This window comes from Gigantopelta aegis, chromosome 12, assembly GCF_016097555.1.
Source record: "Gigantopelta aegis isolate Gae_Host chromosome 12, Gae_host_genome, whole genome shotgun sequence".
NCBI classification, from domain to species: Eukaryota; Metazoa; Mollusca; class Gastropoda; order Neomphalida; family Peltospiridae; genus Gigantopelta; species Gigantopelta aegis.
Window position 1 is genome coordinate 2,665,504 of NC_054710.1, and position 26,526 is coordinate 2,692,029.

Genomic DNA, 26,526 nt, shown 5'->3' on the forward strand with positions numbered 1-26,526 from the left:
ATTTGACATGTCATGTTAATATTGCTGTGAACTGCATAGTTGACATGTTATGTTAATATTGCTGTGAGCTGCTATCACCAACCTGTTTTCAATAAGCTTCATAGTCTCTTTGTTATCTTCCGACTGACCATTAGACGCCTCACACTGCGTAACTGTTACTGTAATAGTTTAAATATGAATAATTATTAATTTAAAATGATGTTTACATGACTGTAACACCAAACATTGATGTACATGCATTCTGTAATGTATTACACCCTTCTATAAAACGTACAATGATCAACCTCAATATCTCACATTTCTAGACGTACACGTACAGCTGAAAGATGGAATGTTTTCCTCAATGACATTATAGTAACCGCCCTGATACAAGAATAGTATTTACGCTTCAATTCCTGTCACCCAAAACATATAGGGCCGAATTACAAAGCCTGTTTATGACTTACACGTGTATAACTACATCTGTAATGCTTAAACATCTGCCACATTAACCACTACATCGACTTCTCTCAAACTGACCACTACATCTACTTCTCTCACACTAACCACTACATCGACTTCTCTCACACTGACCACTACATCGACTTCTCTCACACTAACCACTACATCGACTTCTCTCACACTGACCACTACATCGACTTCTCTCACACTAACCACTACATCGACTTCTCTCACACTAACCACCACATCGACTTGTCTAACACTAACCACCACATCCACTTCTCTCACACTAACCACCACATTGACTTATATCACACTAACCACCACATCAACTTCTCTCACACTAACCACTACATCGACTGCTCTCACAGTAACCACTACATCGACTGCTCTCACACTAACCACTACATCGACTTCTCTCACACTAACCACTGCATCGACTTCTCTCACACTAACCACTGCATCGACTGCTCTCACACTAACCACTACATCGACTGCTCTCACAGTAACCACTACATCGACTTCTCTCACACTAACCACTGCATCGACTTCTCTCACACTAACCACTGCATCGACTGCTCTCACACTAACCACTGCATCGACTGCTCTCACACTAACCACTACATCGACTTCCCTCACACTAACCACTACATCGACTGCTCTCACACTAACCACTACATCGACTTCTCTCACACTAACCACTACATCGACTGCTCTCACACTAACCACTACATCGACTGCTCTCACACTAACCACTACATCGACTGCTCTCACACTAACCACTACATCGACTTCTCTCACACTAACCACTACATCGACTTCTCTCACACTAACCACTACATCGACTGCTCTCACACTAACCACTACATCGACTGCTCTCACAGTAACCACTACATCGACTGCTCTCACACTAACCACTACATCGACTGCTCTCACACTAACCACTACATCGACTGCTCTCACACTAACCACTACATCGACTGCTCTCACAGTAACCACTGCATCGACTGCTCTCACAGTAACCACTGCATCGACTGCTCTCACAGTAACCACTACATCGACTGCTCTCACAGTAACCACTACATCGACTTCTCTCACACTAACCACTGCATCGACTGCTCTCACACTAACCACTACATCGACTTGTCTAACACTAACAGCTACATCGACTTCTCTCACACTAACCACTACATCGACTTCTCTCACACTAACCACTACATCGACTTCTCTCACACTAACCACTACATCGACTTCTCTCACACGAACAGCTACATCGACTTCTGTCACACTAACCACTACATCGACTTCTGTCACACTAACCACTACATCGACTTCTCTCACACGAACAGCTACATCGACTTCTGTCACACTAACCACTACATCGACTTCTGTCACACTAACCACTACATCGACTTCTCTCAGACTAACCACTACATCGACTTTTCTCACACTAACCACTACATTGACTTCTCTCACACTAACCACTGCATCGACTGCTCTCACAGTAACCACTGCATCGACTGCTCTCAAACTGACCACTACATCGACTGCTCTCACAGTAACCACTACATCGACTGCTCTCACACTAACCACTGCATCGACTTCTCTCACACTAACCACTACATTGACTTCTCTCACACTAACAGCTACATCGACTTCTCTCACACTAACCACTACATCGACTTCTCTCACACTAACCACTACATCGACTTCTCTCACACTAACCACTACATCGACTTCTCTCACACGAACAGCTACATCGACTTCTGTCACACTAACCACTACATCGACTTCTGTCACACTAACCACTACATCGACTTCTCTCAGACTAACCACTACATCGACTTTTCTTACACTAACCACTACATTGACTTCTCTCACACTAACAGCTACATCGACTTCTCTCACACTAACCACTACATCGACTTCTCTCACACTAACCACTACATCGACTTCTCTCACACGAACAGCTACATCGACTTCTGTCACACTAACCACTACATCGACTTCTCTCACACTAACCACTACATTGACTTCTCTCACACTAACCACTACATCGACTTCTCTCACACTAACAACTACATCGACTTCTCTCACACTAACCACTACATCCACTTTTCTCATACTAAGCACTACATCCACTGCTTTCACACAAACAACTCCGTCCTGGACAGACAGGCCAGATAGCCGAGGTGTGAGCACGAAAATGATTACAAATGAATTAATGAATGAATGAATCAATCAATCAATCAATCAATGGAAGACCACTCATTGAAAGGGTTTGACTGTTCGTCAACTTCAGACGAGAAATGTGTATGATATAAACACAGCAGAGCCAGATTAAACAAGCGTTCTGAGAAATGTGTATGATATAAACACAACAGAGCCAGATTAAACAAGATTAAACAAGCGTTCTGAGAAATGTGTATGATATAAACACAACAATTTTTGGACCATAACTCAAATAAGACAAATGGGTAAATGACCATGAACGTTAACTTTGATTCATAACAGTACATGATAAAGCTATATACAAAATTCCATCTCAATATCTTGAGGCGAGGCTTTACAAAAAAACCTCACCCAAATAAACAAATAATCTCCAAAGTTTAAAGGTCATAACTCTGTCAAAAATAAGTAACTCGTTATGAAATTCGGACTTGATAAAGTACGTGATAAAGCTATACATAATTTTCATCTCAATATCTTGAGGTACTGCAACAACAATAAAAAAGGGCCACAAAACAAATGTTATTATCTTCTATGTCCAAGGGCTATAACTCTGTAAACAATGGGTAACTTGATCTGTAGTAGTACATGTTAAAGTTATACACACAATATCAGCTCAATATCTTGAGGCATAGTGAAACAAACATCCGGACGGACAGACAGACAGACAGACAGACAGACAAAAGGACGGAGGGATGAGAGATGAAACCTATAGTCCCTCCGGGGATGAGAGTCCGGTTTTGAGAAGTTTAACTGGATAACACAACGTCTATCAATCTACGTGAAAACTTACCAGAACCATAATTTTTGACATAGTGGTCGACGTGCTGGGTGCGGTCTAACAACACAACGTGGAAGTGGAACATGTAGCAATACATACTGGATTTGACGTAATCCAAAGATTTGCACTGGGATTCGGCGTTGCAAGCATTTTTACACTCTTCCAGTGTTGCGTTTGATTTTACTTTACTAGGCATACTCCCGGAAGATATGCCGGGGTTTCGAGTATATCTGGAACTTACTCCCCCTGTTAAAAAAAAAGAAGCCAAAGGATATTGAACACCTGAGAGACAGAGAGACAGAGAGACAGAGAGAGAGAGACAGAGAGAGAGAGAGAGAGAGAGAGAGAGAGAGAGAGAGAGAGATACACACACACAGATATTAAAAAAAACCCAGAGATAAACACAAACACACACAGATATATACACACAACTAAGACACACACACACAAACGCGCACACACACACACACACACACACACACACACACACGGACACAGAGTGAGAGAGAGAGAGGGGGGGGAGGGAGGGAGGAAATGAAGGAAGGAAATCTTTTTATTTAACGATGCACTCATAACATTTATTTTACGGTTATATGGCGTCAGACATATGGTTAAGGACCACACATATATTCCGAGAGGAAACCCGCTGTCGCCATTTCATGGGCTACTCGTTTTGATTAGCAGCAAGGGTTCTTTTATATGCACCATCCCACAGACAGGATAGCACATACCACGGCCTTTGATATAACAGTCGTGGTGCACTGGCTGGAGCGAGAAATAGCCCAATAGGCCCACCGACTGGGATCGATTCTAGACCGACTGCGCATCAAGCGAATGCTTTACTACCGGGCTACGTCCCGCCCCAAGAGAGAGAGAGAGAGAGAGAGAGAGAGAGAGAGAGAGAGAGAGAGAGAGAGAGAGAGAGAGAGAGAGAGAGAGAGAGAGAGAGAGAGAGAGACACACACACACACACACAAAAACAAACAAAAAAACCCAAACAAACATACAAAAAGACACATATATACGCACGCACAGACACAGACACATGCACAAATACACACAGACACAAACACACACGGGCATACACAAAAACCTGACATACAAACACACAGATATACACAAAAACAATCACAAACATACACACACGCACGCACACATACACATACATATACACACACAAATATATGTATATATCATAATATCTTACATTTTCAGTGCAATCAAAGTATGTGATATTTTTCAGATCACATACTTTAAGAATTTAATAACTTTGCAAATTAGATGTAAATTAGTCGAGGTCTCGGTACTGGGTTTATTGACATTTAAGCAAACGTATTTGTGTGACACTCCATGATTGACGTATACATCCATAGTTATCAAGTAAAAACATTTCAATGGCAATTTCACTCTGAAAGCTGTCCAGCGTTCAGAAAAGAAAAAACGTTGCGCATTACTTTATTTTGATGTAAGGACATCCAAGATGACGTCATTCGAGTTTGACGTCATTTCCATTCAAAAATTCTTACGTCATTTGAATATCTAGTAATGGCGGACTGGAATTAAAGTTGCGTGTACAGTTTAAGCTTTAGCTTATATGATAAAGAGATTATTACCCTCGTGTATTTCGGTATCGTCAATATCTGGCGGGACATAGAGCAGTGGTAAAGCTCTCGCCTGATGCGCGGTCGGTTTGGGATCGATAACCGTCGGTGGCTTACTGAGCTATTTCTCGTTACAGCCAGTACACCACGACTGGTATGTCAAAGGCTGTGGTATGAGCTATCATGCATGTGGGATGGTGTATATAAAAGATGTCTTGCTACTAATAGAAACAATGTAACGGGTTTCTTCATCATTATCGTTCCAATAGCCGATGTTTTAGTGGTGTCGCTAAAGATTACAAAATTTTCCTTCACAGAAAAGAAAGTGAAGTGGATAGAGAATATGTGCATGCTTGTGTCGATGTGTCTATGATGTGGTGTCACTACATCAAAACTGTGTTTAATCAGCCTGCGTATGTCGATGTGTCTATGATGTAGTGTCACTATATTAAAATTGTATTTAATCAGCCTGCTTATGTCTATGTATCTATGATGTGGTGTCACTACATTAAATCTGTGTTTAATCAGCCTGCTTATGTCTATGTATCTATGATGTGGTGTCACTACATTAAATCTGTGTTTAATCAGCCTGCTTATGTCTATGTATCTATGATGTGGTGTCACTACATTAAAACTGTGTTTACTCGTTTAAGCGGTTGCCATTTTGTGCTATTAACAGTTGTTTTTTGTTGTTGTTTTTTGCATTAAAGTACACTTTATTGCAATTATTATTATGCACATATGGCGATAGACTAGACCCTCAGAGAGGGTAATATATGGCATGTTCTGTGGGGCATGTTCCAGAGATTTTCAGTTGTCCCACATTTTCGTGACTTTTTGACCTCTAGTGACCTCATTCTTGACAAAATCAACATAATTTGCATATCATATTAAAGAGTGTCACAAAGGTGGTCGTTATTGTTTCTAGGGTGAAAGACTGCAAATTAATATTCAGTTTCATTTCCGTCGCCCCCCCCCCCCCCCCCCCCCCCCCCAAAAAAAAAAAATAGAGGCACCATGTTCTCACTTATTGACGGTTAAGGAAATGGTAAGCACGTTTTTCTGTTAAGGGACGTGGTACCTTCAAAATTCCACTGGGTAACTTAGGGTACATGTTTCCACACAAGGACCCCCAGCTGATACACTAACTAACTAAAACTGTGTTTAATCAGCCCGCTTATATCGATGTGTCTATGATGTGGTGTCACTACATTAAAACTGTTTAATCAGCCTGCTTATATCGATGTGTCTATGATGTGGTGCCTCTACTTTAAACTGTTTTTAATGAGCCTGCTTATGTCAACGTGTCTATGATGTGGTGTCATAACAGTACATGATAAAGCTATATACAAAATTCCATCTCAATATCTTGAGGCGAGGCTTTACAAAAAAAAACCCAACCCAAATAAACAAATAATCTCCAAAGTTTAAAGGTCATAACTCTGTCAAAAATAAGTAACTCGTCATGAAAGTCGGACTTGATAAAGTACGTGATAAAGCTATACATAATTTTTATCTCAATATCTTGAGGTACTGCAACAACAATAAAAAAGGGCCACAAAACAAATGTTATTATCTTCTATGTCCAAGGGCTATAACTCTGTAAACAATGGGTAACTTGATCTGTAGCAGTACATGTTAAAGTTATACACACAATATCAGCTCAATATCTTGAGGCATAGTGAAACAAACATCCGGACGGACAGACAGACAGACAGACAGACAGACAAAAGGACGGAGGGATGAGAGATGAAACCTATAGTCCCTACGGGGATGAGAGTCCGGTTTTGAGAAGTTTCACTGGATAACACAACGTCTATCAATCTACGTGAAAACTTACCAGAACCACAATTTTTGACATAGTGGTCGACGTACTGGGTGCGGTCTAACAACACAACGTGGAAGTGGAACATGTAGCAATTCATACTGGATTTGACGTAATCCAAAGATTTGCACTGGGATTCGGCGTTGCAAGCATTTTTACACTCTTCCAGTGTTGCGTTTGATTTTACTTTACTAGGCATACTCCCGGAAGATATGCCGGGGTTTCGAGTATATTCGCAACTTACTCCACCTGTTAAAAAAAAAAAGAAGAAGCCAAAACAACTAAGGATATTGAAACACCTGAGAGAGAGAGAGAGAGAGAGAGAGAGAGAGAGAGAGAGAGAGAGAGAGAGAGAGAGAGAGAGAGAGAGAGAGAGAGAGAGAGGAGGGACAGATAAACACAAACACACACACAACACACACACACAAACACACACACACACACACACACATACATCTATATATATATATATATATATATATATATAGAGAGAGAGAGAGAGAGAGAGAGAGAGAGAGAGAGAGAGAGAGAGAGAGAGAGAGAGAGAGAGAGATACACACACTCACAGATATTAAAAAAAAACACAGAGATAAACACAAACACACACAGATATATACACAACTAAGACACACACACAAACGCGCACAGACACACAGAGACAGAAGAGAGAGAGAGAGAGAGAGAGAGAGAGAGAGAGAGAGAGAGAGAGAGAGAGAGACAGAGATAGATAGACAGACAGAGAGAGAGAGACAGAGAGAGAGACAGAGACAGAGAGAGGAGAGAAAAGCAGGAAGAAACTCTAACACACACACACACACAAATATACACAAAAACATCCAACATAAACCCACAGACATATATACAAACAAAATCCCAGACACAAACACATACTTATGCACAAACACAAACACAAACACACACAAATATACACAACGAAGACACACACACACACACACACACACGCACGCACGCACACACACACACACACACACACACACACACACACACACACACACACACACACACACACATACATACATACATATATATATATATATATATATATATATATATATATATATATATATATACACACAATAACAGACACAGATATACACAAATACAAACACAAACTAAAACACACACATAGGTATGTATGTATGTATGCATGTATTGATGTATGAATATCTATATATTGTATGTATGTATGTCGAGGTTGACCGTTAAATACATAGATACTAACGCACTGGCGGGGGAGGGAGGGAGGGAGGGGGGAAATTAAGGAAGGAAATGTTTTTTATTTAACGACGCACTCAAAACATTTACTTTACGGTTATATGGCGTCAGACATATGGTTAAGGACCACACATATATTCCGAGAGGAAACCCGCTGTCGCCACTTCATGGGCTACTCGTTTTGATTAGCAGCAAGGGTCCTTTTATACGCACCATCCCACAGACAGGATAGCACATACCACGGTCTTTGATATACCAGTCGTGGTGCACTGGCTGGAGCGAGAAATAGCCCAATAGGCCCACCGACTGGGATCGATTCTAGACCAACTGCGCATCAAGCGAATGCTTTACTAACGGGCTACGTCCCGCCCCAAGAGAGAGAGAGAGAGAGAGAGAGAGAGAGAGAGAGAGAGAGAGAGAGAGAGAGACACAGACACATACACACACACACACACACACAACACACACACACAAACAAACAAAAAACCCCAAACAAACATACAAAAAGACACATATATACGCGCGCACAGACACAGACACATGCACAAATACACACAGACACAAACACACACGGGCATACACAAAAACCTGACATACAAACACACAGATATACACAAAAACAATCACAAACATACACACACGCACGAACACATACACATACATATAGACACACAAATATATGTATATATCATAATATCTTACATTTTCAGTGCAATCAAAGTATGTGATATTTTTTAGATCACATACTTTAAGAATTTAATAACTTTGCAAATTAGATGTAAATTAGTCGAGGTCTCGGTACTGGGTTTATTGACATTTAAGCAAACGTATTTGGGTGACACTCCATGATTGACGTATACATCCATAGTTATCAAGTAAAAACATTTCAATGGCAATTTCACTCTGAAAGATGTCCAGCGTTCAGAAAAGAAAAAACGTTGCGCATTACTTTATTTTGATGTAAGGACATCCAAGATGACGTCATTCGAATTTGACGTCATTTCCATTCAAACATTCTTACGTCATTTGAATATCTAGTAATGGCGGACTGGAATTAAAGTTGGGTGTACAGTTTAAGCTTGAACTTATATGATAAAGAGATTATTACCCTCGTGTATTTCGGTATCGTCAATATCTGGCGGGACGTAGAGCAGTGGTGGCTTACTGAGCTATTTCTCGTTACAGCCAGTACACCACGACTGGTATGTCAAAGGCTGTGGTATGAGCTATCATGCATGTGGGACAGTGTATATAAAAGATGTCTTGCTATGTGGTGAAACTACATTAAAACTGTGTTTCATCAGCCCGCTTATGTCGACGTGTCTATGATGTGGTGTCACTACATTAAAACTGTGTTTAATCAGCCTGCTTATGTCGACGTGTCTATGATGTGGTGTCACTACATTAAAACTGTGTTTAATGTTTAATCAGCCTGCTTATGTCGACGTGTCTATGATGTGGTGTCACTACATTAAAACTGTGTTTAATCAGCCCGCTTATGTCGACGTGTCTATGATGTGGTGTCACTACATTAAAACTGTGTTTAATCAGCTTATGTCGACGTGCTTATGTCGACGTGTCTATGATGTGGTGTGGTGTCACTACATTAAAACTGTGTTTAATCAGCCTGCTTATGTCGACGTGTCTATGATGTGGTGTCACTACATTAAAACTGTGTTTAATCAGCCCGCTTATGTCGACGTGTCTATGATGTGGTGTCACTACATTAAAACTGTGTTTAATCAGCCCGCTTATGTCGACGTGTCTATGATGTGGTGTTACTACATTAAAACTGTGTTTAATCAGCCCGCTTATGTCGACGTGTCTATATGATGTGGTGTATGACTACATTAAAACTGTGTTTAATCAGCCCGCTTATGTCGACGTGTCTATGATGTGGTGTTACTACATTAAAACTGTGTTTAATCAGCCCGCTTATGTCGACGTGTCTATGATGTGGTGTTACTACATTAAAACTGTGTTTAATCAGCCCGCTTATGTCGACGTGTCTATGATGTGGTGTTACTACATTAAAACTGTGTTTAATCAGCCCGCTTATGTCGACGTGTCTATGATGTGGTGTTACTACATTAAAACTGTGTTTAATCAGCCCGCTTATGTCGACGTGTCTATGATGTGGTGTCACTACATTAAAACTGTGTTTAATCAGCCCGCTTATGTCGACGTGTCTATGATGTGGTGTCACTACATTAAAACTGTGTTTAATCAGCCCGCTTATGTCGACGTGTCTATGATGTGGTGTCACTACATTAAAACTGTGTTTAGTCAGCCCGCTTATGTCGACGTGTCTATGATGTGGTGTCACTACATTAAAACTGTGTTTAATCAGCCTGCTTATGTCGACGTGTCTATGATGTGGTGTCACTACATTAAAACTGTGTTTAATCAGCCTGCTTATGTCGACGTGTCTATGATGTGGTGTCACTACATTAAAACTGTGTTTAATCAGCCCGCTTATGTCGACGTGTCTATGATGTGGTGTTACTACATTAAAACTGTGTTTAATCAGCCCGCTTATGTCGACGTGTCTATGATGTGGTGTTACTACATTAAAACTGTGTTTAATCAGCCCGCTTATGTCGACGTGTCTATGATGTGGTGTTACTACATTAAAACTGTGTTTAATCAGCCCGCTTATGTCGACGTGTCTATGATGTGGTGTTACTACATTAAAACTGTGTTTAATCAGCCCGCTTATGTCGACGTGTCTATGATGTGGTGTCACTACATTAAAACTGTGTTTAATCAGCCCGCTTATGTCGACGTGTCTATGATGTGGTGTCACTACATTAAAACTGTGTTTAATCAGCCCGCTTATGTCGACGTGTTTATGATGTGGTGTCACTACAGTAAAACTGTGTTTAATCAGCCCGCTTATGTCGACAGCCCGCTTATGTCGACGTGTTTATGATGTGGTGTTACTACATTAAAACTGTGTTTAATCAGCCCGCTTATGTCGACGTGTTTATGATGTGGTGTTACTACATTAAAACTGTGTTTAATCAGCCTGCTTTTGTCGACGTGTTTATGATGTGGTGTTACTACATTAAAACTGTGTTTAATCGGCCCGCTTATGTCGACGTGTTTATGATGTGGTGTTACTACATTAAAACTGTGTTTAATCGGCCCGCTTATGTCGACGTGTTTATGATGTGGTGTTACTACATTAAAACTGTGTTTAATCGGCCCGCTTATGTCGACGTGTTTATGATGTGGTGTTACTACATTAAAACTGTGTTTAATCAGCCCGCTTATGTCGACGTGTTTATGATGTGGTGTTACTACATTAAAACTGTGTTTAATCAGCCCGCTTATGTCGACGTGTTTATGATGTGGTGTTACTACATTAAAACTGTGTTTAATCAGCCCGCTTATGTCGACGTGTTTATGATGTGGTGTTACTACATTAAAACTGTGTTTAATCAGCCTGCTTATGTCGATGTGTCTATGATGTGGTGTTACTACTTTAAAACTGTAATTAATCGGCCCGCTTATGTCGACGTGTTTATGATGTGGTGTTACTACATTAAAACTGTGTTTAATCAGCCCGCTTATGTCGACGTGTCTATGATGTGGTGTCACTACATTAAAACTGTGTTTAATCAGCCCGCTTATGTCGACGTGTCTATGATGTGGTGTCACTACATTAAAACTGTGTTTAATCAGCCCGCTTATGTCGACGTGTCTATGATGTGGTGTTACTACATTAAAACTGTGTTTAATCAGCCCGCTTATGTCGACGTGTTTATGATGTGGTGTTGCTACATTAAAACTGTGTTTAATCAGCCTGCTTATGTCGACGTGTCTATGATGTGGTGTCGCTACATTAAAACTGTGTTTAATTAGCCTGCTTATGTCGACGTGTCTATGATGTGGTGTCGCTACATTAAAACTGTGTTTAGTCAGCCCGCTTATGTCGACGTGTCTATTATGTGGTGTCACTACATTAAAACTGTGTTTAGTCAGCCTGCTTATGTAGACGTCTCTATGATGTGGTGTCACTACATTAAAACTGTGTTTAGTCAGCCCGCTTATGTCGACGTGTCTATGATGTGGTGTCACTACAATAAAACTGTGTTTAGTCAGCCCGCTTATGTCGACGTGTCTATGATGTGGTGTTACTGCATTAAAACTGTGTTTAATCAGCCCGCTTATGTCGACGTGTTTATGATGTGGTGTTATTACATTAAAACTGTGTTTAATCAGCCTGCTTATGTCGACGTGTCTATGATGTGGTGTTACTACATTAAAACTGTTTAATCCGCCCGCTTATGTCGACGTGTTTATGATGTGGTGTTACTACATTAAAACTGTGTTTAATCAGCCTGTTTATGTCGACGTGTCTATGATGTGGTGTCACTACATTAAAACTGTGTTTAATCAGCCCGCTTATGTCGACGTGTCTATGATGTGGTGTCACTACATTAAAACTGTGTTTAATCAGCCCGCTTATGTCGACGTGTCTATGATGTGGTGTCACTACATTAAAACTGTGTTTAATCAGCCCGCTTATGTCGACGTGTCTATGATGTGGTGTCACTACATTAAAACTGTGTTTAATCGGCCTGCTTTGGTCGACGTGTTTATGATGTGGTGTTACTACATTAAAACTGTGTTTAATCGGCCCGCTTATGTCGACGTGTTTATGATGTGGTGTTACTACATTAAAACTGTGTTTAATCGGCCCGCTTATGTCGACGTGTTTATGATGTGGTGTTACTACATTAAAACTGTGTTTAATCAGCCCGCTTATGTCGACGTGTTTATGATGTGGTGTTACTACATTAAAACTGTGTTTAATCAGCCCGCTTATGTCGACGTGTCTATGATGTGGTGTTACTACATTAAAACTGTGTTTAATCAGCCCGCTTATGTCGACGTGTCTATGATGTGGTGTTACTACATTAAACTGTGTTTAATCAGCCCGCTTATGTCGACGTGTTTATGATGTGGTGTTACTACATTAAAACTGTGTTTAATCAGCCCGCTTATGTCGACGTGTCTATGATGTGGTGTCACTACATTAAAACTGTGTTTAATCAGACAGCTTATGTCGACGTGTTTATGATGTGGTGTTACTACATTAAAACTGTGTTTAATCAGCCCGCTTATGTCGACGTGTTTATGATGTGGTGTTGCTACATTAAAACTGTGTTTAATCAGCCTGCTTATGTCGACGTGTCTATGATGTGGTGTCGCTACATTAAAACTGTGTTTAATCAGCCTGCTTATGTCGACGTGTCTATGATGTGGTGTCGCTACATTAAAACTGTGTTTAATCAGCCCGCTTATGTCGACGTGTCTATGATGTGGTGTCACTACATTAAAACTGTGTTTAATCAGCCTGCTTATGTCGACGTGTCTATGATGTGGTGTCACTACATTAAAACTGTGTTTAATCAGCCCGCTTATGTCGACGTGTCTATGATGTGGTGTCACTACATTAAAACTGTGTTTAGTCAGCCCGCTTATGTCGACGTGTCTATGATGTGGTGTCACTACATTAAAACTGTGTTTAATCAGCCCGCTTATGTCGACGTGTCTATGATGTGGTGTTACTACATTAAAACTGTGTTTAATCAGCTTATGTCGACGTGCTATGATGTGGTGTTACTACATTAAAACTGTGTTTAACGCTTATGTCGACGTGTTTATGATGTGGTGTTACTACATTAAAACTGTGTTTAATCAGCCCGCTTATGTCGACGTGTCTATGATGTGGTGTTACTACATTAAAACTGTGTTTAATCAGCCCGCTTATGTCGACGTGTCTATGATGTGGTGTCACTACATTAAAACTGTGTTTAATCAGCCCGCTTATGTCGACGTGTCTATGATGTGGTGTCACTACATTAAAACTGTGTTTAATCAGCCCGCTTATGTCGACGTGTTTATGATGTGGTGTCACTACATTAAAACTGTGTTTAATCAGCCCGCTTATGTCGACTTGATGTGGTGTCGACGCTTATGTCGACGTGTTTATGATGTGGTGTTACTACATTAAAACTGTGTTTTAAGCCCGCTTATGTCGACGTGTTTATGATGTGGTGTTACTACATTAAAACTGTGTTTAATCAGCCCGCTTATGTCGACGTGTCTATGATGTGGTGTTACTACATTAAAACTGTGTTTAATCAGCCCGCTTATGTCGACGTGTTTATGATGTGGTGTTACTACATTAAAACTGTGTTTAATCAGCCCGCTTATGTCGACGTGTTTATGATGTGGTGTTACTACATTAAAACTGTGTTTAATCAGCCCGCTTATGTCGACGTGTCTATGATGTGGTGTCACTACATTAAAACTGTGTTTAATCAGCCCGCTTATGTCGACGTGTCTATGATGTGGTGTTACTACATTAAAACTGTGTTTAATCAGCCCGCTTATGTCGACGTGTCTATGATGTGGTGTCACTACATTAAAACTGTGTTTAATCAGCCCGCTTATGTCGACGTGTCTATGATGTGGTGTTACTACATTAAAACTGTGTTTAATCAGCCCTATGATGTGGTGTCGCTACATTAAAACTGTGTTTAATCAGCCTGCACGTGTCGATGATGTGGTGTCACTACATTAAAACTGTGTTTAATGCCCGCTTATGTGACGTGTCTATGATGTGGTGTTACTACATTAAAACTGTGTTTAATCAGCCCGCTTATGTCGACGTGTCTATGATGTGGTGTTACTACATTAAAACTGTGTTTAATCAGCCCGCTTATGTCGACGTGTCTATGATGTGGTGTTACTACATTAAAACTGTGTTTAATCAGCCCGCTTATGTCGACGTGTCTATGATGTGGTGTCACTACATTAAAACTGTGTTTAATCAGCCCGCTTATGTCGACGTGTCTATGATGTGGTGTCACTACATTAAAACTGTGTTTAATCAGCCCGCTTATGTCGACGTGTCTATGATGTGGTGTCACTACATTAAAACTGTGTTTAATCAGCCCGCTTATGTCGACGTGTCTATGATGTGGTGTCACTACATTAAAACTGTGTTTAATCAGCCCGCTTATGTCGACGTGTCTATGATGTGGTGTGGTGTTACTACATTAAAACTGTGTTTAATCAGCCCGCTTATGTCGACGTGTTTATGATGTGGTGTTACTACATTAAAACTGTGTTTAATCAGCCTGCTTGTCGACGTGTTTATGATGTGGTGTTACTACATTAAAACTGTGTTTAATCAGCCCGCTTATGTCGACGTGTTTATGATGTGGTGTTACTACATTAAAACTGTGTTTAATCAGCCCGCTTATGTCGACGTGTCTATGATGTGGTGTTACTACATTAAAACTGTGTTTAGCCCGCTTATGTCAGCCCGCTTATGTCGACGTGTCTATGATGTGGTGTCACTACATTAAAACTGTGTTTAATCAGCCCGCTTATGTCGACGTGTCTATGATGTGGTGTCACTACATTAAAACTGTGTTTAATCAGCCCGCTTATGTCGACGTGTCTATGATGTGGTGTCACTACATTAAAACTGTGTTTAATCAGCCCGCTTATGTCGACGTGTCTATGATGTGGTGTTACTACATTAAAACTGTGTTTAATCAGCCCGCTTATGTCGACGTGTTTATGATGTGGTGTTACTACATTAAAACTGTGTTTAATCAGCCCGCTTATGTCGCTATGATGTGGTGTTACTCATTAAAACGTGTCAGCCCGCTTATGTGATGTGATGTGGTGTACTACATTAAAACTGTGTTTAATCAGCCCGCTTATGTCGACGTGTTTATGATGTGGTGTTACTACATTAAAACTGTGTTTAATCAGCCTGCTTATGTCGACGTGTCTATGATGTGGTGTCACTACATTAAAACTGTGTTTAATCAGCCCGCTTATGTCGACGTGTCTATGATGTGGTGTCACTACACTGTGTTTTAAAACTATGATGTGTTTAATCAGCCCGCTTATGTCGACGTGTCTATGATGTGGTGTTTAATCAGCCCGCTTATGTCGACGTGTCTATGATGTGGTGTTACTACATTAAAACTGTGTTTAATCAGCCTGCTTTGGTCGACGTGTTTATGATGTGGTGTTACTACATTAAAACTGTGTTTAATCGGCCCGCTTATGTCGACGTGTCAGCCCGCTTATGTATGATGTGGTGTTACTACATTAAAACTGTGTTTAATCGGCCCGCTTATGTCGACGTGTTTATGATGTGGTGTTACTACATTAAAACTGTGTTTAATCGGCCCGCTTATGTCGACGTGTTTATGATGTGGTGTTACTACATTAAAACTGTGTTTAATCGGCCCGCTTATGTCGACGTGTTTATGATGTGGTGTTACTACATTAAAACTGTGTTTAATCAGCCCGCTTATGTCGACGTGTTTATGATGTGGTGTTACTACATTAAAACTGTGTTTAATCAGCCCGCTTATGTCGACGTGTTTATGATGTGGTGTTACTACTGTGTTTAAAACTGTGTTTAATCTGTGTTTAATCGGCCCGCTTATGTCGACGTGTTTATGATGTGGTGTTACTACATTAAAACTGTGTTTAATCAGCCCGCTTATGTCGACGTGTTTATGATGTGGTGTTACTACATTAAAACTGTGTTTAATCAGCCCGCTTATGTCGACGTGTTTATGATGTGGTGTTACTACATTAAAACTGTGTTTAATCAGCCTGCTTATGTCGATGTGTCTATGATGTGGTGTTACTACATTAAAACTGTGTTTAATCAGCCCGCTTATGTCGACGTGTTTATGATGTGGTGTTACTACATTAAAACTGTGTTTAATCAGCCCGCTTATGTCGACGTGTCTATGATGTGGTGTCACTACATTAAAACTGTGTTTAATCAGCCCGCTTATGTCGACGTGTCTATGATGTGGTGTTACTACATTAAAACTGTGTTTAATCAGCCCGCTTATGTCGACGTGTTTATGATGTGGTGTTACTACATTAAAACTGTGTTTAATCAGCCTGCTTATGTCGACGTGTCTATGATGTGGTGTAATCAGCTACATTAAAACTGTGTTTAATCAGCCTGCTTATGTCGACGTGTCTATGATGTGGTGTCACTACATTAAAACTGTGTTTAGTCAGCCCGCTTATGTCGACGTGTCTATGATGTGGTGTCACTACATTAAAACTGTGTTTAGTCAGCCCGCTTATGTCGACGTGTCTATGATGTGGTGTCGCTACATTAAAACTGTGTTTAATCAGCCCGCTTATGTCGACGTGTCTATGATGTGGTGTCGCTACATTAAAACTGTGTTTAATCAGCCCGCTTATGTCGACGTGTCTATGATGTGGTGTCACTACATTAAAACTGTGTTTAATCAGCCCGCTTATGTCGACGTGTTTATGATGTGGTGTTACTACATTAAAACTGTGTTTAATCAGCCTGCTTATGTCGACGTGTCTATGATGTGGTGTTACTACATTAAAACTGTGTTTAATCAGCCCGCTTATGTCGACGTGTTTATGATGTGGTGTACTACTACATTAAAACTGTGTTTAATCAGCCTGTGCTTATGTCGACGTGTCTATGATGTGGTGTCACTACATTAAAACTGTGTTTAATCAGCCCGCTTATGTCGACGTGTCTATGATGTGGTGTCACTACATTAAAACTGTGTTTAATCAGCCCGCTTATGTCGACGTGTCTATGATGTGGTGTCACTACATTAAAACTGTGTTTAATCAGCCCGCTTATGTCGACGTGTTTATGATGTGGTGTTACTACATTAAAACTGTGTTTAATCGGCCCGCTTATGTCGACGTGTTTATGATGTGGTGTTACTACATTAAAACTGTGTTTAATCGGCCCGCTTATGTCGACGTGTTTATGATGTGGTGTTACTACATTAAAACTGTGTTTAATCGGCCCGCTTATGTCGACGTGTTTATGATGTGGTGTTACTACATTAAAACTGTGTTTAATCAGCCCCTTATGTCGACTATGATGTCTGTGTTTAATCAGCCCGCTTATGTCGACGTGTTTATGATGTGGTGTTACTACATTAAAACTGTGTTTAATCAGCCTGCTTATGTCGATGTGTCTATGATGTGGTGTTACTACTTTAAAACTGTAATTAATCGGCCCGCTTATGTCGACGTGTTTATGATGTGGTGTTACTACATTAAAACTGTGTTTAATCAGCCCGCTATATCGACGTGTTTGTGATGTGGTGTCACTACATTAAAACTGTGTTTAATCAGCCCGCTTATGTCGATGTGTCTGTGATGTGGTGTCACTACATTAAAACTGTGTTTAATCAGACAGCTTATGTCGACGTGTTTATGATGTGGTGTTACTACATTAAAACTGTGTTTAATCAGCCCGCTTATGTCGACGTGTTTATGATGTGGTGTTACTACATTAAAACTGTGTTTAGTCAGCCTGCTTATGTCGACGTGTCTATGATGTGGTGTCACTACATTAAAACTGTGTTTAGTCAGCCTGCTTATGTCGACGTGTTTATGATGTGGTGTCACTACATTAAAACTGTGTTTAATCAGCCTGTTTATGTCGACGTGTCTATGGTGTGGTTTTACTACACTAAAACTGTGTTTAACCAGCCTGTTTATGTCGACGTGTCTATGATGTGGTGTTACTACATTAAAACTGTGTTTAATCAGCCTGTTTATGTCGACGTGTTTATGATGTGGTGTCGCTTTACTTAGCTTTTATTGTTTAGATTATTAGATTATCTATTTCCGTACATTCGAAGTGTTTTTGGTCATCCTGGTCTTTTTGGTCATCCTGGTGATTTTAATATCACAAAATGCATTTATCATATTTTTAAAAAAGCACATGCGTCTGAGAAGTAACAGTTATAGAGTCGAGTTTTATTCTTATTTTTAAACGGTATTTCACCATTTCAAAGTCACACGCTCATGTTTCACTCAATTGTAATTGTATTAGTGTTTAATCAGCCTGCTTATGTCGATATGTTTAACATGTGGTGTTACTACATTAAAACTGTATAATCAGTTTCACTTATCTGGTTGATTTCTTATTTTTAAATCATATCACACAAGCTTGAGCTTCTTGTTTTACTGTGAAAACACCGTGAATCAGATATCTTGATATATAACATATCGTGGGATATGTATCGTGGCTATGTATCATGATATATATATATATATCGTATCCTGGGCTATGTATCGTGATATATATCGTATCGTGGCCGATGTATCATGACATATATATATCGTATCGTGGGCTATGTATCATGATATATATATATCGTATCGTGGGCTATGTATCATGATATATATATCGTATTGTGGCTATGTATCATGATATATATCGTATCGTGGGCTATGTGTATCATGATATATATATATATCGTATCGTGGGCTATGTATCATGATATATATATATATATATATCGTATCGTGGGCTATGTATCATGATATATATATATATATATATATATATATATATATATATATATATATATATATATATATATATATATATATATATATATATATATATATATATGTATATGTATATGTATATACATATCGTATCGTGAGCTATGTATCATGATATATATATCGTATCGTGGATACGTATATACAAACAAGGACGCAAATACACAGATATACATAAAAACAGACACAAACACACACAGATGTACACAAAAAAAACACCCAGACACAAACACACAAACATACACACAAATACAAACACAAATACACACAAAGAGGACGGGTCGAGCTGGAAATGGGCTGAATTTGGAATAGTAATTAGTGAAAGAGTTAATGGAATTAAAATAATAATTGCCAAACAAAGAAACGAAGTGACTGTTTTGAGGAATATTTACATAATTTGGATAATCCCAAATTTTAAAATGTAGAAAACAAAATTGACATAAATTGTTAACAAAATTTAAATCAGATCTATTTGTCCACGTGTGCTGTCTCATTAGTGTCGCGAAGATGTACAACAGGTAGGCCAGGAAATGTTAGATTGCATCGTGTCAAGAAAACCACTAAAGTGACAGTCACTGCTGTGGAAGATGTAGTGCTGTGTGGAAATACACATCGTGTCAAGAAAACCCCTAGAGTGACAGTCAGTGATGTGGAAGGTGTAGTGCTGTGTGGAAATACACATCGTGTCAAGAAAACCCCTAGAGTGACAGTCAGTGATGTGGAAGATGTAGTGCTGTGTGGAAATACACATCGTGTCAAGACCCCTAGAGTGTCAGTGTTGTGTGCAAATACACATCGTGTCAAGAAAACCCCTAGAGTGACAGTCACTGCTGTGGAAGGTGTAGTGCTGTGTGCAAATACACATCGTGTCAAGAAAGCCCCTAGAGCGACAGTCAGTGATGTGGAAGATGTAGTGCTGTGTCGAAATACACATCGTGTCAAGAAAACCCCTAGAGTGACAGTCAGTGATGTGGAAGGTGTAGTGCTGTGTGCAAATACACATCGTGTCAAGAAAACCCCTAGAGTGACAGTCACTGCTGTGGAAGGTGTAGTGTTGTGTGGAAATACACATCGTGTCAAGAAAACCCCTAGAGTGACAGTCACTGATGTGGAAGATGTAGTGTTGTGTGCAAATACACATCGTGTCAAGAAAACCCCTAGAGTGACAGTCACTGCTGTGGAAGATGTAGTGCTGTGTGCAAATACACATCGTGTCAAGAAAAACCCTAGAGTGACAGTCACTGATGTGGAAGGTGTAGTGCTGTGTGGAAATACACATCGTGTCAAGAAAACCCCTAGAGTGACAGTCACTGCTGTGGAAGGTGTAGTGCTGTGTGCAAATACACATCGTGTCAAGAAAACCCCTAGAGCGACAGTCAGTGATGTGGAAGATGTAGTGCTGTGTGGAAATACACATCGTGTCAAGAAAACCCCTAGAGTGACAGTCACTGCTGTGGAAGGTGTAGTGCTGTGTGCAAATACACATCGTGTCAAGAAAACCCCTAGAGTGACAGTCACTGCTGTGGAAGGTGTAGTGCTGTGTGCAAATACACATCGTGTCAAGAAAACCCCTAGAGTGACAGTCACTGCTGTGGAAGGTGTAGTGTGCAAATACACATGTGTGGAAATAGACACAGTCGTGTCAAATAAACATCGTGTCAAGAAAACCCCAGTGACAGTCACTGCTGTGGAAGGTGTAGTGCTGTGTGGAAATACACATCGTGTCAAGAAAACCCCTACAGTGACAGTCACTGCTGTGGAAGGTGTAGTGCTGTGTGCAAATACACATCGTGTCAAGAAAACCCCTAGAGTGACAGTCACTGCTGTGGAAGGTGTAGTGTTGTGTGGAAATACACATCGTGTCAAGAAAATCACTACAGTGACAGTCACTGCTGTGGAAGGTGTATTGCTGTGTGGAAATACACATCGTGTCAAGAAAACCACTAGAGTGACAGTCAGTGATGTGGAAGGTGTAGTGCTGTGTGCAAATACACATCGTGTCAAGAAAACCACTAGAGTGACAGTCAGTGGATGTGGAAGGTGTAGTGCTGTGTGCAAATACACATCGTGTCAAGAAAACCACTAGAGTGACAGTCAGTGGATGTGGAAGGTGTAGTGCTGTGTGCAAATACACATCGTGTCAAGAAAACCACTAGAGTGACAGTCAGTGGATGTGGAAGGTGTAGTGTTGTGTGCAAATACACATCGTGTCAAGAAAACCCCTAGAGTGACAGTCAGTGATGTGGAAGGTGTAGTGTTGTGTGCAAATACACATCGTGTCAAGAAAATCACTACAGTGACAGTCAGTGATGTGGAAGGTGTAGTGCTGTGTGCAAATACTCATCTTGAAAAGCCCATCCATCTGAACAATTCAGACTAAAGGCCACCGCAGACCGCACAAGGTGCAATTTTTTTTGCATGCAACAAGAATCGTACGTCGTTGCATCGTGTGCGCTAGCCTGCGATGCAATTTCTGTTGCATGCAACTGAATTATATCTAATTACACGCTGTCGCAAACGTCGCCGTATTAAACCTGATTCGCGATGGAAACTCGCTTGAAACACGGCTGAATTGCAATTCGTATTTCTTGTTGCACCTCAAATTTGAAACTTGGATCAAAATTGTCTTTAAAAAGATTAAAGGTAAACATCCAAATCGGGTGTTTAACGCCTTGATCCATGGACATATGGCCGTCTCAGATATTGACGATATTGAAGTCATGCAAAAAACAATTAAATTTAAAAATCGCATATGTTTAACGTACAACGTGTTATTAGGGTACAGTGTGACCCACTAGACGCAAACAGTTAAGATGAATTAATTGGGACAAAGGAAAGTGTCCATAGTGTGAAAATAATGTTCTGTAATGAATTATAACTTCTAAACGGAGGTCATAACACTGCAACCATGCAAACCGTGCAATATGGCTCACTACATTGGCTATTGCAGCACGACACAGGCAGTACATAAAATATCAATCTGGTGATGAGATGGTTTTTTCACATATAGTGAATTCCCAGAAGTGTCATACAATATACACGTACCATTTTCATTAAGAGTGCTATTATCATCATCAAACATGTTCATCATCATCATCATCATCATTATCATCATCATCATCATCAAACTTGTAGAGGGTAATTTACATTTTGAATAATTCCTTCCACCACCTTTTCTTCGCCAGGACTACATCTCCACCACTGGTGCGCAAGGTTTTAGCCTAACAATCGATTTAATATTTAGCTCGCCCATGTACGGTAATGGATATTCTAAACAATAAAATATAATTAATGTCTAATTTCAGTGATCACTGAAAGACTGTAATAATGAGAAATACCCCGTATTTTAAAAACTTGCCTCGGGCACTTTAACAAACCTGGCACTTTTTCACTGTCTACGTTAAACTGGAAGGTGAGCTGATCATTTAGAGACACCACAGTGGAGCTGGATACAACAGAACCATCCTTCAGCTTGATCACAAAGTCTACAGCGTCAGACACGATGTCAGCCGTGCTGTGGATAGCCTGTTCCTTGGTGTTCCTGTAATACATCAATGTACAAACATACATGTATGTGCTTGTTGGCATTTAAAAATAATTATTATTTATTGATTTATTATTATTATTATTATTATTATTATTATTTTGTATTTCTAGCAGGAAATAGGGGCCTACACAAGTGGAATACAAAACACACACACGCACATGCACACACACACAGACACACACCACACACGCACGCGCACGCACACGCACACGTACACGCACACACAAACACACACACACCACACACACACACACACTTCCTACGCCAGTAGTTTGTGTTGTTTAACGACACCACTGTGTAACCCTATACACACGTTTGGAAGTACTTCTAATATAAATCAAATATGTTTATCCATTTCAGTCATTTTTGTTTACTTTGGGGCAAAAATCAATCCCACCCTCTATTTAAAACATGGACGCCCGTACAACTATGGGTATTACGTCACTCACCCATCAGAGCCTTGGCTTGTGAAGGCCGCCGTGACGTCAACTGTTCCTGCTCCACTTGAACACGTGACCGTCAGCTTGGTGTCTCGGTCGGTGATGTAGTTAGAGCTGTACTGCATCTTTATCACTCGGGACCGATCACCACTTTCCTGTTATTGATCAAAATACCTCATTTATACACTTTTGGTAACCACCAACCCCCCCCCCCCCCCCCTCCAAACAAAAATAAATAAATAAAAATAAATTTAAAAAATAATAATAGTAATAATAATAATAATAATAATCATAATAAACAAAATTAAAAATTAAAAACTTACAAAATAGAGAAAAAAGAAACTGTCCCAGATGCTTTTAAGGGAATGTGAACTGGTCAAATCAGACGACAACAAAATGTCACGTCATTATTAAAGAATAATTCTGAGAGTACTACCAAACCAATACATGTCCTCTACCGAGCCCAACACATTTTCGTAACTCTGTGAAAAAAGGATAAATCAACGTCAAGCTTGATCTGTAACAGTATACGATAAATCAACGTCAAACTTGATCTGTAACAGTATACGATAAATCTATAAACTAAATTTCATCTCAGTATCTTCAGGCATTACAAAAGCAAAACCGGCCTCGGTGGCGTCGTGGTTAGGCCATCGGTCTACAGGCTGGTAGGTACTGGGTTCGGATCCCAGTCGAGGCATGGGATTTTTAATCCAGTTACCGACTCCAAACCCCGAGTGAGTGCTCTGCAAGGCTTAATGGGTAGGTGTAAACCACTTGCATCAACCAGTGATCCATAACTTGTTCAACAAAGGCCATGGTTTGTGATATCCTGCCTGTGGGAAGCGCAAATAAAAGATCCCTTGCTGCTAATCGGAAAGAGTAGCCCATGAAGTGGCGACAGCGGGTTTCCTCTCAAAACCTGTGTTGTCCTTAACCATATGTCTGACGCCATATAACCATAAATAAAATGTGTTGAGTGCGTCGTTAAATAAAGCATTTATTTATTTATTTTTTTCTACAAAAGCAAAAGTCCGTAAAACTAATTTTTATCTGTCCTAAGTTCAAGATCCATACCTTTGTGAAAAATGTGTCAATAGCCATGAAAGTCAAACTTGATCTGTAACAGTACATGATAAAGCTATACACAAAATGTTAGCTCAATATCTAGAGGCATTTGGGGAGGGGATGCCAGGAAATCTATATATGTGACAGACTCACGGATAGACAGACAGGACAGATATGAAACCTGTAGAGCGAGGGGTTAAAAAAAGGCCAATCAGCCTTGAGAACTGTATTTAATATTCAATTCTGTGACTAGTAGATGATAATGCATCCATACTTTAAAATTTACAAAATTAAAATGTGTTATTTTTATTTTTATTTTTTTATTGATTTTGTATTTTTAATTGAATAAAATTGAGAAGTGCTAAGTATATTGGCTACAGCAAGACTCAATATTCACGCACCTTATTTCATTATAGACAAAAGTGGGTTTGGGAAGGAGGTGGAGACGAAATTATTTGCTCAATAATAAACTTCGGTTCAGTATAGTTTCAATATTTAAGTAGGTTAGATGACTGGTTGAATGAATGCATAATAACCCCCCAGCAGAAACATACACCTTGGTCATTCGTTGTTTGCCGTACTGAATTGGAACAAGACTCACCTAGCTTGAAATGTTTTAATTCTTCATCTATCGTTCGTATGATAGTGAAAACAACTAAAATAGGCACCGGAAACGTGTTTGTATTGCTATGGGCAAACAATTACAGCATTAAAAAAGCTATATACTAAATACAATTTAAAGTAAAGTTAGTTTTGTTTAACGATACCAGAAAAGCACATTGATATATTAATCACCGGCTATTGGATGTCAAAGATTTGGTAATTTTGACATATAGTCTTAGAGAGGAAACCCGCTAAAACAATCACCATTAATAGCAAGGGATATTTTATAAGCACCATTCCACAGACAGAACATACCACAACCATTGATATACCAGTCGTGGTGCACTTCCTGGAACGAGGTATAGCCCAATGGGTCCACCGACAGGGATATATTCTAATCCGACCGCGCATCATGCGAGCACTTTATCACTGAGCTACGTCCAGACCTCCTGTGTAGTTTGAACAACGAGCTGTCTATTAAACATCGACTTGAAGCTTACCATACAATGTAGATCTGACTGTCTATTAAACATCGACTTGATGCTGTACCATACAATGTAGATCTTACTGTCTATTAAACATCGACTTGAAGCTGCACCATACAATGTAGATCTGACTGTCTATTAAACATCGACTTGAAGCTGTACCATACAATGTAGATCTGACTGTCTATTAAACATCGACTTGAAGCTGCACCATACAATGTAGATCTGACTGTCTATTAAACATCCACTTGATGCTGTACCATACAATGTAGATCTGACTGTCTATTAAACATCGACTTGAAGCTGTACCATACAATGTAGATCTGACTGTCGTAGTTGACTCTCCCTCAAGATATTTGTCTATAGACAGTGCTAACCGTGCCGGAGTTGACTCTACTTCAGCGTGTCGAAGCTGACTCCGTCACCGGATATATGTTTATAGACAGTGCTGACTAACTCCAACACAGACAATCTGTTTACAGACAGTGTTGAACATGTCGGTGGTGATTCCATCACAGGCTATGATTGTTATAGACTATTTACAAACAGTACTGACCGTGTCGGGGGTGACTCTACTACAAGCTGTGATTGTTTATAGACAGTACTAACCGGGTTGGAGGTGACTTCACCACAGGCTGTGTCCAGTAAGTCCAGTTCTAGAGTTCCATTTGAGTCTGGGAACGTACAACCTTCCTTATCCTTTTTACCATCAACGTAGATTACGCCGTTAAAGGTTCCAGCTGGGTACAACGTGATCTTCATGGACGACGCTTTACACTCCACAGTATCTGAAAGAGAGATAACCTCATTAATCCAGCATGTCATAGTTCTACTTTAAAC

General features: G+C 39.9%; 2 protein-coding genes across 3 annotated transcripts in view; both read right to left on the reverse strand.

The window, feature by feature from the left end:
- Positions 1 to 26,526, reverse strand: part of LOC121386565 (EGF-like domain-containing protein 1) — a 344,832-nt gene that overhangs the window by 285,781 nt on the left and 32,525 nt on the right. The window lies entirely within an intron of this gene.
- LOC121386274 lies at positions 1 to 26,526 on the reverse strand. Of its 2 annotated transcripts, XM_041517119.1 has the most exons (6): positions 26,296 to 26,526; positions 23,540 to 23,685; positions 22,921 to 23,084; positions 6,893 to 7,126; positions 3,464 to 3,697; positions 1 to 158 (listed from the first exon to the last, which is right to left on the reverse strand). In XM_041517119.1, exons 1-6 carry the CDS (start codon positions 26,509 to 26,511, stop codon positions 16 to 18), a joined length of 1,137 nt encoding a protein of 378 aa, XP_041373053.1. In that variant the 5' UTR covers positions 26,512 to 26,526; the 3' UTR covers positions 1 to 15. The 2 variants fall into 2 exon arrangements, with proteins under 2 accessions (XP_041373053.1, XP_041373054.1); XM_041517120.1 differs by lacking the exon at positions 3,464 to 3,697.

Bases quoted from the DNA above. Each gene is read 5' to 3' on its own strand.
- LOC121386274 (XM_041517119.1), bottom strand. From the start codon at position 26,511: ATGACATGCTGGATTAATGAGGTTATCTCTCTTTCAGATACTGTGGAG. The intron at 23,686-26,295 runs GTTAGTACTGTC...GATCAATAACAG, and splicing joins GTGAAGTCACCTCCAACCCG to GAAAGTGGTGATCGGTCCCG. The intron at 3,698-6,892 runs GTAAGTTTTCAC...TTTTTTTAACAG, and splicing joins TGTCAAAAATTGTGGTTCTG to GGGGAGTAAGTTCCAGATAT.